Source organism: Macrotis lagotis, chromosome X (genome assembly GCF_037893015.1).
Source record: "Macrotis lagotis isolate mMagLag1 chromosome X, bilby.v1.9.chrom.fasta, whole genome shotgun sequence".
In the NCBI taxonomy this organism is placed as follows: Eukaryota; Metazoa; Chordata; class Mammalia; order Peramelemorphia; family Peramelidae; genus Macrotis; species Macrotis lagotis.
Window position 1 is genome coordinate 326,351,877 of NC_133666.1, and position 18,332 is coordinate 326,370,208.

The following is an 18,332-nucleotide window of genomic DNA, read 5'->3' on the forward strand; positions in this document are numbered from 1 at the left end:
ATGCTTGCTGTTGATCTTTTATAATTTTATTATTGTTTAGGTTAAACTAAGTTAAATAAATTCTAGAAGTGTCCAATTCATAATGTGAAGACAACCAATTCAGTTGCCTTTTTGAAAGGATTGTGGCAAGCCTCAAGCCAGTCCCAGATCATAGAACACAGAATTTTAAAGACAGAAGTGGCCTTGAAGACCAACTACTATTTGTTGCAAGAGTTGCCACCTTTAGCATTTTAGCCTTCTTCTTTAAGTTGAATAATAACATTTTAAAGCCTAGAAATATTCCTCCAGCCTCCTCTTCTTCAGAGAGACTATCTAGTCTGTCACTTGGTAGCCTCTTCCTTCTTAACCTGAAGATATTTGACAGTTCTACTACTAGAATACAGAGCTTTTTCAGTCTTCATGGTTCTGACAGTAGGGCTGATACCTTTAAAGGCTGGATCAAGGCAAGGACATGGTTCTGATAGCAGGACTGGTATCTTTAAAGGCTGGGCCAAGGACAGATATGGAAGCTGTGCTGAAAGCAGTGTGGCCCCCTATAGAATTTCTTTTCTAGATTTTCTACCTTTCTCTTAGATGCTTGAAGGTAGATTGGCTCATGGGCTTTTTACTTCAGACTTCATCCACCTTGACTTCTCTGGGAATGTTGGTCACCCCTTTCTACTCTTGGCTTTAGACACAGAATATTTTCCTGATTCTCTTCCAACTTCTCAGTAACATTTTCTTTATCTCCTCCACTGGATCCTTATCCCTCCTACAATCCCTTAATGGAGGAAGTTTCCATGGGTCTATCTGTTTTTTTTTTCTCTTTTATCTCTATTTTCTCACTTAGCATTCTGATTCATTCCCTTGCCTCTATTACCTCTATTCAGATGACTCCCAAATCTATAGCTCCCATCCTAAGCTGTGATTTCTGCTTGAGATCCATGGCTCTAAGTACTGATGGGATATTTCTACCTTGATATTCTATTCTCCACCTTGATATTCAATGTGTCAAAAACCAGCCCCCTCCTTCTGATTTCACTATTTCTACTATTCCTGGGACTATTCAGTCAATGGCCATAATCTTTTAACTTTTCTTTCTCTTTTCTTTCCTTCTACCAATCAGTTGCCACATCTTTTCTGTAGAAGTCATTTCCAAAATATCCCTCAATGTGATCCTGTCCCCCATATTTTTATTGCTACTATCTTCCTATATGCTTCTATTTCTATCCACCTGAATCAGGGGTTGACAAACTTTTGCTCTACCCAATCTGCCACCTATTTTTGTATGTCTGAGAGCTAAGATTGATTTTTTATCATTTTAAATAGACTCATGGACCGTAATTTGTCAATCCCTTACCTGTACTATTATGATAGTTTCATTTTAGGTCTATTTGTCTACAGTCTTCCCAGGCAGAGGGCACAAAACAGAGTACCAACAACAATAGCAATGCTGAATACCAAAGAGAATGGAACATAAAACTGGGAACTTTTTGGTTCTTTGTGGTATTTGATTCCTATTTAGTACTTGACACAACAGACATCACTTTTCAAATTTTGTCAACATACCCACCAAGCCAGTCTCAAGAATTACAATCCCCTCCCTACTTGCTCATTGAAGAGCTAACTTCTCAGAACAGTGGTTGTGTGTGGCCTCTTCCCTCCCTCATTAACTGTTTACCTTTTCAATGACTTCGTAGTCCATTTTGAAAGCCCAGAGTTGGAGTCTGGCGGACAGTTCACTGATGGAGGAAAGTGTGAGGAGAAATTGCTCAGCACTGCCTAGGGGGAGATCTGGGTTGGCCATCTGGGCCTCCTGAATTTTTTGCTTTTCCTCTTCAGTGGGAATCATGGTAAGAATTTTCTGGAAAGAGAAAACAACATAAGTCCATTTTCTACTCATAGCATGAAACAACAATGCCTTCTATTTTCATTTCTGATGGAAATTGTAGGTGTGTTAGTTGTTTATGGTGTTTTCTCACAAATATTTCATTGATATTGTGTTGTTGGAGTAATATACGTCTCAGAGAGACAACAATAAAGAAGTTATGTGAATACAGAGGGAGCCCATTGCAGTTTGTGCTTCTGATACCTGGGGAAAATTCATTTGTGGATGGAGGAGCCAGGATTCAGACCTGGTGTCCCAAAGACAAATAGAGCGTGGGTAGGGAGACAGACACTAGGGGTATGGTCCTACAGCTGTATAACCCAGAAACTGCCGAGGGGGACCGTTAGGGCATCCCCCATGAAAGGTATGTTGTGAGTTCCTGGGCCTGGGCACTTGACATGATCTGCTGAGAGTTTGACTAAGGAGCATTAGCATCAAGAGGGGTAGTGAGTGGTCTATTCTTCAGAGCTTAGATCACAAGATCTAATGGTGCAAAAAAAAAAGAGCCCCAGGAAATTGAGGCAATGATAACAGGATTCAGCAGGTAGTGGTCTCAGTCAGCCTATATAAGGAGAGGAGAGTCTGTCACAGGACTGGTAGATTTACCTTCAAGATGTGGGGACAATAGATTGTAGGGAAGTAGTATGCTCTTTGTATACTGGCAATCTGGGAGCAAAGCCTCAGTCATCCTACCCTAGTTACATCTCTGGACACATAATGTATTTGGTCAAGCATATCTTCATTTTTTTGACTATTGTTTTACAATGATCTTGGATAATTTAAAAGTAGAGATTTATAGCTGAGGAAACCTTAGTGGGGTGGTACAATAGATAAAGAGCCAGGTCTAGAGTAAGGAAGATGTAAATTCAAATCTGGTCTGAGACATTATTAGCTGTGTGACCCTAGGCCAGTCACTTAACACAGTTTGCCTCAGTTTCATCTGTAAAGGGAGTTGGATAAGGAAATAGTAAATCACTGTAGTGTCTTTGCTAAGAAAACCCCAAATAGGATCACAAAGAATCAGACATGACTGAAACATAAACAAGAACTTAGACAGTAGGTAGGCTCCAACCCTCTCATTCTGTGGATATGGAAGTAGAAACTTGATCAAGGTTGTCAACATAGAAGCAGTTGTGGCTAGCAACAGGGTCTTATAGCTCCTAGATTGATGTCCCTTCCATTCATTGTTTGTTTAAGACCTTCATAGTTCTTAATGTAGACAGATAAGGCTGGAAAGGGACTTATAGGAAAAAGAGAGAAATCAAAACAAGAATGAAAAAAGAAAACAGTAATAAGACACATTTTTGAAGGGTTTTTTTGGTTCTTAATTAGGAAACATATTTATAGTCAATAAATAAATTTCTCCTTTATGCATGTTGGTCTTGGAAGTTTTTGGAATTCACAGAGATAAGCTTATAGGATCATATCTCAAATCTGTCCGTTTAAACCTTGAAATGAAAAGGTAAATGTAAACACCTCAACTAAAATCATCTATGTCAAGACTTGGTTAGCATACAATAGTTTTGCAATAAAGAACAATACAACTATGAATTAATTTTTAAACTTGTTTAATAGCAAAAATCTATCATAGAAAAATCAAGAGGGGTAAAGGGTCACATAGGAATGGTTATTTTGAATTGAGGTATAGATTCTCATTGATTCATATCATTTGGCCTAAGTTAACATTTTTTAAAGGTATATGAAAAGTTCTATGATGAGATTTCTAATGCCATGTTTAACATGGCAAAATGAAATTTCTTTTTTTGCTAATGCTTTTCTCTTCTGCATTCTTTTTTCTACCATGAACACACACACACACACACACACACACACACACACACACACACACACCCTTTTTCTTGATCCTTATTTCTGGAATTAGTATGTTAGTATGAGTAAATCCAGATACTTTGCCTGTATATAGATAGCACCAAACATCTGGATGAAAATGGAAAAATTAGTCCAAACACCCAGATGTTTCTAACAAATTGAATATTTGGCATCATGTAGCCAAAACACCCAGATAATCAAATGGATTTTCATCTGGATGTTTTGGTTCTGTGGGGCAAGGAGACTCAGTAGCAGTGAGGTTGGTAGCAGGTGGGACTTATTCCTGGGGTTTACCCTGAAAAAAAACAATTTTAGATTTTCTTTGTGTTATTGTCAAACCACATTATGAAACACTTTCCTTGTAACATCTTGACACCTGGTGAAATAGTTTGGATGAAAGTGGTTTAGCATTTTGTATGCTTGGGCTAAAGACATAGGCTGAAGAAAGTTCTTGAAGACATTTGGAATATTTGTTTCTACTTTTCAGGCCAAAATTGAAGTTTCAAGCACTGGTAAGTTCTAGAGATTCGGGAACAATGGAGCAACTTCTGTTTCTAAGTAGAATGCAAACATTGCCCCTTGATGGTCAAGCATTGCACCACTTAAGGAAAGAAAATAATGTATGATGATTTAATACCATATCAATTTAGGCAGGGTAAAGGTAAAGTCTCACACACAAGACCAGCTCTAAACACTCTGATGTAAGATTAGATCTAGTTCAAACATCTTGTGATTCTATAAGTGTCAATACTGTTTGCTGTTTTTTGGCATTTTTTTTTTTTAGGTTTTTGCAAGGCAAATGGGGTTAAGTGGCTTGCCCAAGGCCACACAGCTAGGTAATTATTAAGTGTCTGAGACTGGATTTGAACCCAGGTACTCCTGACTCCAGGGCCAGTGCTTTATCCACTGCGCCACCTAGCTGCCCCTTTTGGCATTTTCTCATCAACATTTCCTTCTTCCTTATCTCCCTTCCTTTATTCTACTTAATCTCCTCCTATGTTCTATGCTAATATAGGCTGAAGATATTACTCCTGTAAAGGAGTACTTGAATTTTAATAGAGACCTTTTGAAAACAAAGCAAAACAAAAAAATGTTTGAGGAAAAAAAACCCAGGGTGGGGGGAAATGAGGGGAAGCTATAATGGTGGGACTTTAGGTTCTATGATAGGTAATGAAGATAATGATTTTGAGGCATTCTTGCATGATATAGATAAGTGATGCTATATTGCTGACCAACTATGCTGCCAACTTATATTGCAGCAATTCCTAGAGACACATGATTTGAAAACAATTTTGGAATTCAAAGGCAGTTATTTTAAATATCAATACTAGCAGTTTGCTAATCAGTTGTTTTTGAAAAAAAGCTAGCTAGCTGTTTGAATAAAATTAATTTTCAAACTGACTAATTGAATTTTACCTTTACTACTCCTCCCTGCTCCCTTCCTTTTCCCCATAACTTTTCACTCAGCCAAATTCTATGACAAAATTTTGTCAGCACTTCTGTCCACAGTATTATTTTTTTAGAAGATGGGGAGAGCAATCCTTGATATTTTTATGGTTATGATGACTTTCTTTGTTCCTGCCTGAGAAAGTAATAACACACTCTTACTTTTGGTTTTTTACTCTATGACTAATTTAAACCATTTGTTCAGTGTGGAAGATTTATGCGCCCACCATCTGCCAGTTGGTTTTGTTTTGTTTTATTTTTTTATACATCATTGATAATAAAATTACATCAAGACACAGGAGCATGGGAGGATAAAGTCACCTCCCATGAACTCACACCTTTTTTTTCTTTTCCAATTTAACAAATTTTGATTTTAACAATAAAATATTTTTATGAATTTATTTTGTACATATTTTAATACAATTATTAGCACATTATCTCTGCTGATGTAAGCAGATGGTGGGGCATTTTTATTCTTATCTTTCTATCCCTAATACCTATTATGTACCTTGAAAACAAGTCCTTATTTAAGGCTGGTTAATAAATATTCACTATTAAGAGTCCAATTGGTACAAAAAGCAGTACTAGCTTCAAAGATAGGACATAGGACTTGTACTCAATGAGTCTGTAATCAAATCTACAGATTGGGTTTGTTTTCCTGTGTTTATTATAATGAGATAAATGGCTCTATAGGAAAACTCCACCAACACATTTATTGGAATACATAATAGTTTGTGTATATCAACTTCAAAACTAATCCAAAATGTGTATGAACCTTGCTTTTAAGAAAAGTAAGCAAGTAAAAGTCATCTTTTTATGGACATTTAGGTTGTTGGTTTTGGCTAGTCAGCTCACTTGGAGATGAGGACTACTAAATATTTTGCTTGTTGAGTCTGGAAAAGAACCATAGAATATTAGAGTTGGAAGAGACTCTAAAATCATATCATCCAATGCCTTCATCTTACTGATGAGGCAACCCCCATCAAAAATTTTAGAAAAGAAAATAGATTCTGGCTTCTGGGGACAAGAGATTCAGAATACTTGTGCTTTGGGTTTCAGTTCTGTCAGGATCTATGACTTCATCAGTTCAGTGGCTACTCCAATAATTCAGATGTAGTCCTGTTTCATGGGAGACTTCTTGAGTAGCCTTGGCTCAAAAGAACTTCATCTGATAGCCAATCTTCATTTGTGACAATGTTTACATGCAACTATCATATGGGGGTATTATCATACATGAGGGTATTAAATATAATATTTTAAGGTATTAAATATCATACTTGTGGTTATTAAAGCCATATGTAAGGGTATTATAATATATGATGGCATTAAATATCATACATGGTGGTATTAAATATATTTCAGGGTACCAAATATCATATTTGAGGATAATAAATATCATATTTGAGGGTAATATCACATATCAGAGGATTAAATAAAAAAGGTTTTTCATTTGGCACTTAGCACAGTGTTGACTTGGTTGGTGGTAGAATGGAGAGAGTTCTGTACTTGGCATCAAGGAAATCTTAGATTGAATTCTACCTCAAACCCTTATTAGTTCTGTCATCCTGAGCAAGTCATTTAACCTCTATTAGACTAAGCTTCCTCATCTGTAAAATGGAAAGAATAACAGCACCTACTTGCATAGAGTTGTGGGAAGATAAAATGTGCTAATATAGGTAAAATACTCTGCAAATTTTAAAGTTCTTTAGAAATTATTATTATTAGTGCTATTCTAATTACATAAAATTATTTTTGTCTTACACAAATCATTGATTATTATTTTGTTTTGCACAGGTATTTACTATATGTTATTTTATTCTTAAAAGTTCTGTGAGGTAAGTAGAGCAGGTATTATTATGCTTAATCCAATGATGAATAAATAGGCACAGAGAAGTTAATGAATTTGTTGAAAAATCATGTAGCTTGTGATAAACATCACAGGGGTTCTTTCCATGGGCTCTTCCTGCCTTTATTGAAAAATTTTTAATTATACCTTCTAATTTCTTATCCTGTTCTTATCAATTTCACATATTATCAAGAAAAATATTCCAATATCCAATATCTTTTCAGATAAGCACTGATCTGATCTATAGATTAGTATCAGAAAGAGGAGCTATGCGGCCTAAGGATTTGTTTCAACCCCTAGAATCTCTTGCACTTATGCATGTATGAGAGAATGTTATTTTCTTTTCCTACCATACAGTGTGACCATGAATATTTAGTCTCACTTGATTTAGCTATCCCCAGATAGACATAATCCAAGAATTCTACAGCAAGAAAAATAGCCAGGAAAAAATTAATTCCACAATTTAAATATAAACATGAGAATTTATGATATTTACTTGGAAATTTAAGAATATAATCTAATTCATATAGGGACTGCAACCCTCCCCACATTTTCTAAAGTCTAATACACTTAAGAAAAATAACTGATAAATATTTCCTCAGCAATACCTAGTTGACTAGATGTTTTTGTTCAATTTTTCATGAAGATACATGAATCTATACCATTTAGCTGCTGAGAGACCATCCAGAGTGGGATTAAGACAGCCTAGTGAGGTTCTGTTTAGAAACATATAACTTGTATATAGATCTGCTGAGCTTTAGTGTTATCCTAGAAAGCTAGAGAAGTCAGTGTACCCCAAATCTAAGTGATTTTCAAGGAAGAAAGGAAGGAGGGAGGGAGGGAGGAATGAAGGGAAGGAAAGGAGAGAGGGAAAGAAGGAAGAAGGAAGGAGAAAAAGAAAAAAAGGAAGAAATATTATGAAAAAGAGAAGAAAGGATGGAGGGAAGGAATAAGGAACGAGTGAGAAAAAGAATAAAAGGAGAGAAGGAAAGACAAAAGAGTACGGAAGGAGGGAAGGAGGGAAAGAGGAGGGAAGGAAGAAGAGAAAGGAAGGGAGATAGGGAAGGATGGAAGAAAGGAGGAAGAGAAGAAGGAGGAAGGAGGGGGCAAAAGGAGAAGAAAAAGAATGCAGAGAAGGAAAAAACAAAAACAAGAGGAAGGAAGGAAGGAAGGACAGATGGAAGGAAGAAGGGATAAAAAGGAGGGAGGAAAGAGAAAGAAAATAAAGGAAGAAAAGAAAAAAATCCAAATTGCTTATATCCAAGAAGCAGAGAAATTAGCTGAACACTTGTTGAAAACCTTTATAACAAAGTTTCATCAATATACAGTTATATTTTTCCCAGCCCTGACTTCTCTCTTGGATAAGCTAGCTAGCCCTAGAGGAAGATGGCAGAAAATCATAGAATTTAGGAGTTGTAAGTGATTGCAGAAGTCATGTAGTCTACTCCATCACTTTACATATAAGTAAACCAAGTCTCAGAGAGCTCAAGTGACTTTCTTCAGGTCACACAGAGGAAATCCTGGGTTTGAATTCTAGTTCTTTTGCTCCAATTCTATTGTACTTTCCCTACTCCTTTCTGACTCTTAGCTCCAGCTGACTCCTGAAAGGTTTCGTTTTTGTTTTGTTTTCACAGAGATTATTTTTCATTATTTACTGGATAATGTTTGAAAGACTGGGTTTAATTTAAACTTTTCATATGGGAAGTCCTACTAAGTAGCTCTGCTAGAGACAATCTTTAGAAAACACTTGTCTAATTAGTTTGAAAGCATAGCCAACTTTGAAGGGAGCCCTTCAGATTTAAATGCTTAAAAGGATCTTGTTCCTGGTAATATTTGTCATTTTTGAGGAGGCTTAATATATAATTACAAGGTCTAAAAAGATGGAGTAAAAGAGGCTTACACTTGAAAAATAACTTTAATTTTTTGGAAATAGAATCAAACAAGCTGTTTCAAAAACTATTGATCAAAATTAGCCAAAATAACATCTCTAAGATACCAATTATTAATCACATTTTTGAAAAATAAAGCATTAAAACAATAGTAAGGACAACTCTTTCTTCCTTTTACTCCCTTCCATAAAGCAGTCTGTGTACAAGGACAAAATACAGTACCAGTTTTAGATTTATAAAGCAGATTGTCTTCTGAATTCTCCTTCCCACCTGACTTCACTCTTCCTTTTCCCTCTTTTGTTTCCTTCATTTGGTACCTTCACACTGATCTCTGGCTTCTCTTTGGTCTAGCCTTGCCCTGACCATACCAGGCAAGCAATAAGTAAAGTTGTCCACTTGTGAGGCTAACCTTTCCTCCAAATGAATTTGAGAGAAAAGCTACATTAATTTATAGTTATTTTTAACATTAATAGAGTTAAATAAATGATGTGTATATTAAGGGGAAGGAGATTTTTTGGCAAGGAGATAATCCTTATGTCCTTCAAATCAGGATTGCTTTGTCAGTGCTGTACTTTGTGTTTTTTGTCCTTCGTTTTTGAAGACCAATGACAAAATGAGGACTTTATGAAAACTATTGAATTTAAACTCTTCTTTGTTACCCTTAATACTCTCCCTTTCAGACTTACCTTACACAGGGACAAATATGTAGAGCAGAAGGTTCTTAACCTGTGGGCCATTCATACTTTGGTAACTCAAAATAATTGGTTTCCTTTATATATTTTATTTTATGCATTTAAAATCATCACTCCAAGAAGGCATTCACTGGCTTTACCATACTGCCAAAAGAGTCTGTGTGTGTGTGTGTGTGTGTGTGTCTATCTGTATGTCTCTCTCTTTTTCTCCCATCCTTCCTTCCTTTGATTTCTCAGCCTACCATTGATCCTCCACAAATTGTTAAAGATACAGAAAACTTTTAAATTAAAAAAAGTTGTTAATGTCCTAAAACCAATCCAAAACAAGCATTCAAGTGCCTATGCTGTTCAAGGTGCTGCTTCAGATTCTGGGAAAACAAAGAAAAGACAAATATATTTCCTGTCCCCAATTCAACATGTAAACAGAATTCTATATACTGTTATTTAAGGAAGAAGAGGTCACTAATGACTGGGGGGATCTGGAAAGTCTTAACTTTAAGAGATGGTTCATAAGTTGGGCTTAAAGCATACAAACACTTCAGTATATATGAATTATTTAAAGAAAGACAATACTACAAAGGATATGCAAAGGCAATTTACAGATGAGGAAATTAAAGTTATCCATGGTCATATGAAAAACTGCTTTAAATCATTAGTTAAGAGAAATGCAAATTAAAGCAGCTCTAAGGTACCACCTCACACCTCTCAGAATGGCCAATATGACCAGAAAGGACAATGTTCAATGTTGGAAGAGATGTGGGAAATCTGGGACACTAATACGTTGTTGGTGGAGCTGTATACTCATTCAACCCTTCTGGAGAGCAAACTGGAATTATGTCCAAAAGGCAATAAAAACATGCAAACCCTTTGATCCAGCAATACCACTATTAGGTCTATACCCTGAAGAGATCATGAAAAAGGGTAAAAACATCACTTGTACAAAAATTTCATAGCAGCTGTTTGTGGTAGGAAAGAACTGGAAATCGAGTGAATGGCTATTCATTGGGGAATGGCTGAGCAAATTGTGGTATATGTATGCTATAGAACACTTTTATTCTGTTAGAAAGCAAGAAGGATGGGATTTCAGAGAAGCCTGGAAAGACTTGCATGAACTGATGTTGAATGAGATGAGCAGAACCAGAAGAACACTGTACACCCTAAAAGCAACATGGGGGTGATGATTAACCTTAATGGACTTGCTCATTCCATCAATGCATTAATCAGGGACAATTTTAGAGCACATGTGATAGAGAATACCATCTGTACCCAGAGAAAGAACTTTAAACAAAGACCAAAGTCTATTACCTCCAATTTTTTTTAAAAAGTGTCTTATGTACTACATAATTTTGCTATCTCTAATATTTTAGTTCTTTCCCAACATTCAATTTCGATCAGCGTATAGCATGGAAACAATTTAAAGATTTTCAGATTGCCTTCTGTGGGGGGGATGGGGAGAGGAAAGGGAGGGTGGAAGAAAAGTTGTAAAATTCAAAACTTACAGAATATGATAGGTACAAATTATTGTATATAATTGGAAAACAAATAAAATATTAATTAAAAAACAGACAATACTAACAAGACTTTTCTGTAGGACGTGATACATGAGATTCTAGGATGCAGGTAAAAGAGTTCCAGGGATGGCAGGAAACCTATACCAAGGCATGGATGTGTGTGATAGAATGCAAGGAATCAATCAATCAATAAGCATTAATTAGGTGTTTGCTATGTATTGGGAGGTAACTAGGTAGCTTAGTGGCTAGTGTGCCAGGTCTGGAATCAGGAAGACCTGAGTTCAAATCTGATTCAGAAGCTTACCGGTTAAGTCATTTTTATCTCTGTTTGCCTTAATCCATTGGAGAAGGAAATTGCAAACTAATCCAGTATCTTTGCCAAGAAAACCTCATGGACAGCATGTGTATGCTCTGATCCAGGGGTTCACAAAGAGTTGGACATGATTGAAAGAATGAACAACAGCAAATGTAGTCAATACTATACTAATCAGAGGAAATAAAAAGACAAAAATGAAAGAGTTCATATCCTTAATGAGTTTATATTCTACTGCAGTAAGATGACACAGGGAGTGAAGTTAGGAAGATCAATCATCTTGAGCCCTTTCAGCTCTAGAGCTTTACTCTTATAAATTTATGGACCAAAGAGATCATAAAAAGGGGGAAAAGATTCACATGTACAAAAATATTTAAGCAGCTCTTTTTGTGGTGGTGAAGTAATTGAGGGGATGCCCATCAATTGGGGAAAGGCTGAACAAATTTTGGTATATGAAGGTGATACAATATCATTGTTCTTCAAGAATGAAGGACAAACAAACAAATCATAAGAAATAGTACATTTCAGTTCCTGGAAAGATTTACATGAAGAGATGCTGAGTGAAGTGAGCAGAAAGAACTAGGAGAACATTATATACATTAAAGGCAACATTGGGTGATGATCAACTGTGATGGGACTTTGCTTCTCTCTACCATTGTATCTGATTCTTCATGACTCCATCTGGGTTTTTCTTGGCAAAGGTAATGGTTTGCCATTTCCTTCTCCAGCTCCTTATACAGAGTAGGAAAATGAGGCAAATAGGGTTAAATGACTTGTCCAGGATCATAAAGCTAGTAAGTGTCTGAGGCCAGATTTGTCTTTCTGACTTCAGAGCCAGTTCTCTATCCACTGTGCCACCTAGCTGCCCCTTTAAAAACAAAAAAAGCTAACATTTATGGCTTTCAAAGAGTTTTGTATATATTACCTTACTTGATCTTAACAACTCTGAAATATATGGACTATTATCAATCCCATTTTACAAATGAGGAAACTAAGGTTTAGGATTTGTCAAAGGTCACCCAGTTATTGTCTGAGGCAGGAGTTGAACTCAAGTCTCTCTGATTTCCAGTCCAGAACTCTGTGCACTGCTCACAGGAAGTAAACACTTAAGATGAGATTTAAGCTCAGCCTCAGTGACTCCTATTGCTGTGATAGTATTAAGAGCAATCAAAAAGATACTTCTGCAATATGTCCCATATGTAATAAATGTATTTATTTATTTTTTTAGTCTGCACCTGTGATTTCAATGATAGGGAACTCCCAGTGAAAAGACGCCTTTTACCAGAGCAGCATAAGTTGTTAGAGAGATGCCTGGAGCTCTAAGAGACCAAATAAATTGACTAGAGGCATCAAAAAGAGAAGAGGGATTTGAATATACATCTTTCCTGCATCTGAGGTTGAACCAATCCATCCTCCCATAATAAATATACCACTGAACAGACAAGATAAAGTACCTTATTTTCTCTTACCTCAATGCCTTCTTTGTTTAAAGCATACTCATCAAAATTCAAAATGGCAATCTTGATTGTCCTTGGAGGGGGTAACACAGTCAGACCAATGTTAATAGCATTACTGCGCTTCGAATCCAAAACAATGATTTCTTGTCGTTTTCCATCTGCAGCAGTTTTCTTAGTAAGAAAATAAAGGAAAAATTCAAGATTAATTCATAATCTTTGGTGCTGTGTGCCTTTCATCAAGGAACTGTTAAAAGTTAAGCCTTTCAACTTACTATTCATTTTCAATTTAGGGAGGAAAACAAAGGGCTCAAAGCCAGGAGAAGGAAGGCCTGGCGACTGACCAGTATGAGATCAAGGAGTCAGTGTGGGGAGCAAGCCAAACATGGGTCAGGCAATGGAACTTTGCGAGTCAGACACATTACAAAAAAAATGGATTTTCCTTGGGAAGGGAGGTAATTGTAATAGTTGGTAAGAAAAAGGCAAATTCTATATTTCTAAAGCAGTACTAGAAACAAAACTAAAACCTACAAAGTTTCCCATGCTAGGTATTGTGAAAAGTGCTAGCATTTGCTTTATTTGGTTCTAGATTTTCAGGGGATTTACATTTTGTTTGTTTGGAAATCAAGAGGGGAAAGTAATAGAGGAGGGGTACAAGGGAGGGAAGAGACCAGAAACAAAATGGAAGGGAAAGGAAGGGAAGATGAACATTAGAAACAAAACAAAAGTAAAGGGTCTGAGGACACCTAACTCATCTTATATTTTGTGAGGGGGTCACTCTGGGAACACCTAGAAAAGCTTGGCTAAGACTTCTTCCTGTCTATTTGCAAAATTCCCCTCAGGGCTGAATTTTCATCATGTCTTAGAGAAGCCCTTGGACACGCAGTGAGCTAAAGGTTGATAATGGTAAGGAAAAAAATTAGTGATCAGGAAAACCAAATTCTGACCATATTCCAAATCTTAAGGGTAGAGGCTGTTTGTTCTCAAAGCCTTAAGTCTAGGTGCTTTGGCACTGGATGAACACTCTTTAGAATGAATGGAATGAGCACACTCCAAATAGTCTCTAGAGAAAGGCTCCTTACAGTAGGGAGCTGAATTTTCTTCATCCCCCAGTTCTTCTGGCATTTGAAGGTCTCCTCCTTACCTTGTTTATTTACAGAGAAGTAGTCAACATTGACACAGATAGGGCCAAATGTTCAGAAAGGCCTAGCTTGCAATGACACTACAATAAAATTTCCATAATAGCATCATAACATGCCAATTGGAATTCCTATGAGTTAGCAAATAGAAGGAAAGAAGAGAAATTTCCTGGGTGCCACTACTTTGAACAGTTCTTGGTTCCCTTATAGTGCCATTTTCCATTCCTACTCAACTAGGTCACTTGCACATTTAAATGAAGAAGACTGATTTTGGATTCTTAGAAATGTGCTCATGGAAGCTCAATGAAATGCTCTCATTTCTTTTTTCAAGAAGGAAGAACTGAAAGGTATTCCAGTCCTTGGGAATTGCTGAGGGAACTGGGTTTTGAGGGAAAGATAAAGGAACTTTTCCTATGAAGTCTGGCTGCCAGTGTTTTGAAACAATTAAATTCCAAAAGAAATGTTGTTGTTTAAGCTACTCAGCTGGGATAAACTTGCCTTTTTATTTTTAGATTTTTTAAAAATTAAAATAAATCCCCTAAGTTCCTTATTGCTTATGGCATCTTCTACTTGAGACTCAATGACCTCAATCATCCTCATCTCATATCATCCTGGTTCTTAAAGAACAGAACCGAGTTTCTATTTCACAGGATCACAGAATTTGGAGCAAGAAAATAAAAAACCAAAACCAAAACCAAAGCCAAACAAACAAAAACTTTAATGATCAACTAGGTAGTGAGCTGGGGCCAGTTAAAATATATTGAATGAAGGCATAAATTGGAGGGATGGTGCAAAAGAGGAAAATGCTGATATGACCATCACCTGAAACTATAAGCAAACAGTTCTTTTATATGACTGAATTTTCTTCCCAGGGCCTGCCTCTACAGAAACTATTTTCTCCAAAAGAATCCACTGCCATATCTGAATAATTGTAATTGTCAAGAGATTTTTCCTTACCATTGAGCCTAAATCTGCCACTCTGTAATTTGTACCCATTGTTCCCAGTTCTATTCACTGGGGCAAAGAAGAACAAATCTAATTCCTCCTTTATATGACAGCCCTTCAAATACTTGAAGACCATCATTGTGTCCAACCTTCTCTTCAAAGTCTAAATAAATGGTCTAAACAAACACCCCCAGCTTCTCCAAACTATCCATGTATGGTATGATCATAATGCCTTTTTCTTAGCTTGATCACAAGCATTTAGACTTCCCCCAGTTGATCAATGTGCTTTTAAAAAGCTGCTGTTTAAAACTGATCATGCATTTCAGATATGATCTGAGTAGTAAGACCTTCACTTCCCAAGTCATTGATACTATGGCTCTCTTAATGCAGTCAAATTTTTGCTTTATATGCACAATATTGATTTATATTAAGGGTACCATTCATGGAAGTACCAAACCTTTTCTCCCCACAGAACTTGTGTACCTTCATGAAGTTGATTTTTTGAACTCAAGTGTAAGACTTTACTTTTATTCCTCATCATTTTTAATATATTCTACCCATTATTCTAGTTTGCAGAGATATTCTGTATCTTAACTGTAACAGCTATCATGATGTAATGTCTGGAGAAATGGTCTCAGAATCTGAGAGACGTGGATTAAAATTCCCCCTCAGAGAGATAATGACCTTGGGCAAGTCAAGGAATTTTCTATCAGAGGTTCTGAGGTGATTTGGCATTTTCTTCACCAGTAAAATTACATGTCTAGTTCAAAACAGACAAAAACATCTCCAATTGATATTGCACTTTAGAATCAACAGAGTAACCTGATAAAGGAGGTACAAATAAGATAATTCGCATTTTACAGATGAAGAAAGAGGCTCAGGGTGTTTGTGACTTGTTCAGAATCATGCATCTACAGAGAGGCAGAACCCAGCAGTAGAGCCCACTCTGCTCTATAACATAATATCTCCCTATAAATTTTTGTTTTGTAGATAGAAACAAGGAGTCTTCAGGAAGCTAGAGATTAGTTTAGGTAGCTGGGCCACATGCTATCTAGAAGACCTGAGTTTAAATCCAATCTCAAATATTTCATCAGTCTGTGACCCTGAGCAAGTTACTTAATCCATGTCTGTCTCAGTTTTCTCATCTATGAAATGGGAAAAATAACACATCTCCCAGGGTGGTTGTGAAAATAAAATATTTGTAAAGAACTTGGCAAACTTTAAAGCACTATATTTATGCTCACTATTAATGAAAATGTTTTTCTTTTCCTTATTTTAACAGCAAAAAGGAAACCATAGTTTAGTCAGCAAAGTTAATGACTTTCACCTATTCCCAGTTCCCTGGTAGCTGTTATTTGACTTACAGGAGTAGAATTCATGAAGAAATAATCCTTTAGAGGGCATAATTATTAAATTCAAACCTATTAAGTGATAGACACCACATATAGTAATGGAAATTTATATAGCACACAAGCAGGATAATGAATTAAGACTAGAAATATTAAATAGGATTAGAGAAGCTACAAAATTAGAGCAGGTGGTGAAATTGGGAGACTTCAATCACTTCCATAGACAGTGGAGTACCTCACTGGGAAGAAATGAAGACATATGGGTATGGATTAGACTGATTATCACTTCTAAGAACAGAGTTGGGTCAACATGGAAAGGAAGTACATTGGACTTAGATCTGAGAAGTTAGCAAGGACCTTTGCTTTCTGACCTCACTTTTATTTTAAAACTTTTTAATGCACTTATTTAATATTGTGAATTATAACTTCATATAGTTTTATCCTCTGATCTTCTACAGGACTCAAAATTCTATGAGGATGGGAATTGTGTTATATATAAAATCTGATCATATTAAGCACATAATGAATATTCTACATTCAGTAAACACTGAATAAATATTTGGTGAGTGGAACTGAACAGGAAATATCTAGGAGTGAACTACCACTAAATAAGAATTATAATGTAATTAAGTTTACATACTTTTAGTATATTATATCCTGGGATATATTCTTGAATTGAATGAGTATTTTATATTCAATTTTATAAAACAGAACTTTGGTTAATTTGAACATTAGAATTACAGCATTTAGAGCTGGAAATTTCCTTAGAATACATCTAGTCTACTCCCCTCATTTTGTAGATGAGGATACTTTTCTACCAAGAAAAGAGCAGTAAAAATAGTAAATAAAACTCATGAAGCTTGGAGACTTTTTTAAAAAAGGCCTTATTGGATGCCTGGGGATGGCAAAGAGGGAGAGGAAAACATGTGCTAAGAATTAAGGGTACCAAAAGCTTAAAAACAACAAATCAAAACATTGAATATTTAAATGGTACTTTTTAAAAAGGTCTTTTTTTAAAAAAAATAAAAAGCCTCCCTAAGAGAGAAGAGAAAATTTCATAGTATGTGGTAGGATATATATATATATATATATATATATATATATATATATGTATATATATGAAAATAGACAAATTAAAAAAGAATTTAAAGAGTCAACACCTTGCAAGGAACTCCAAAGCCCACAATAAAGGTATTTTTTGATGAGAATAATAGCGGCTCACATTTGGATGGAAACTCCAAAGAGAGTCAAAGGGGCTTCTCACCTCATTCTTATGGTGTTGGAAAATGATTTGTCCTCCATGGAGATCATGGATTTAAAGCTGGAAGTGATAGAAGATACCAAGTCTAGTGTGCTTATTTTACATTATAAGAGAACTGATGCACATAGAAGTTAAGGGATTTGTCCAGAGTTATGCTAGCCATTGTATGAAGCAGGATCTACACTCTAGTATTACTGACTTCAAATTCAAGTCCCTCTAGATTATATCACAGGTTCTCAAAGTGTGGTCTAAGTACCTATGGCAATCACTGAGACCCTTTCATAGCTTCAGCAAAGTCTAAAATATTTAAACTACTAATATGCTAAATATTGATAGATATAGCCCATATTAACAGTTCTTTGGGGAATATTCAATTTTTAAGAGTGTAGAAGGTCTTGAGACTAGAAAAATTGAGTTTGCATTCCAGCATAGACTTGAACACAAAGGGAGAGAAGTCTTTGAAGTCTTGAATGAGAGAAATGTTAAAGATGATAAAGTCATCTTTGTTGTTTATAAGTTAGAAGTGTCAGATTAAACAATGGTAAAAGCAGAAAATTCTAACAAATCAGATGCAACTAAATCACAGGGACTGGGCATGCTTGGGGCTAAATATCAAAGCTTTTTGAGTTTACTGTCATGAAGGAGAGGGTGGCTTCCTACAAAATATTCTTTAGCACCAATGGCAAGTCTCATAGGTTTTGGAGTCTCTGATGTCTTTCAAAATTTAGTTCAAGCATCACCTTCTGTATGAAAATGGAAAATGTAGGATACTTTCAGTGATACAGTAAAA

At 35.9% G+C, this 18,332-nt stretch overlaps 1 protein-coding gene across 9 annotated transcripts in view; it reads right to left on the reverse strand.

Moving 5' to 3' along the window:
• Positions 1-18,332, reverse strand: part of FHOD3 (formin homology 2 domain containing 3) — a 740,814-nt gene that overhangs the window by 56,869 nt on the left and 665,613 nt on the right. For all 9 annotated transcript variants that reach the window (XM_074203815.1, XM_074203820.1, XM_074203819.1 and 6 more), the window contains 2 exons: positions 12,864-13,022; positions 1,661-1,843 (listed from right to left, as the gene is read on the reverse strand). In XM_074203815.1, the coding sequence (XP_074059916.1) occupies positions 1,661-1,843; positions 12,864-13,022 (342 nt within the window). The remainder of the gene's footprint in view (positions 1-1,660; positions 1,844-12,863; positions 13,023-18,332) is intronic.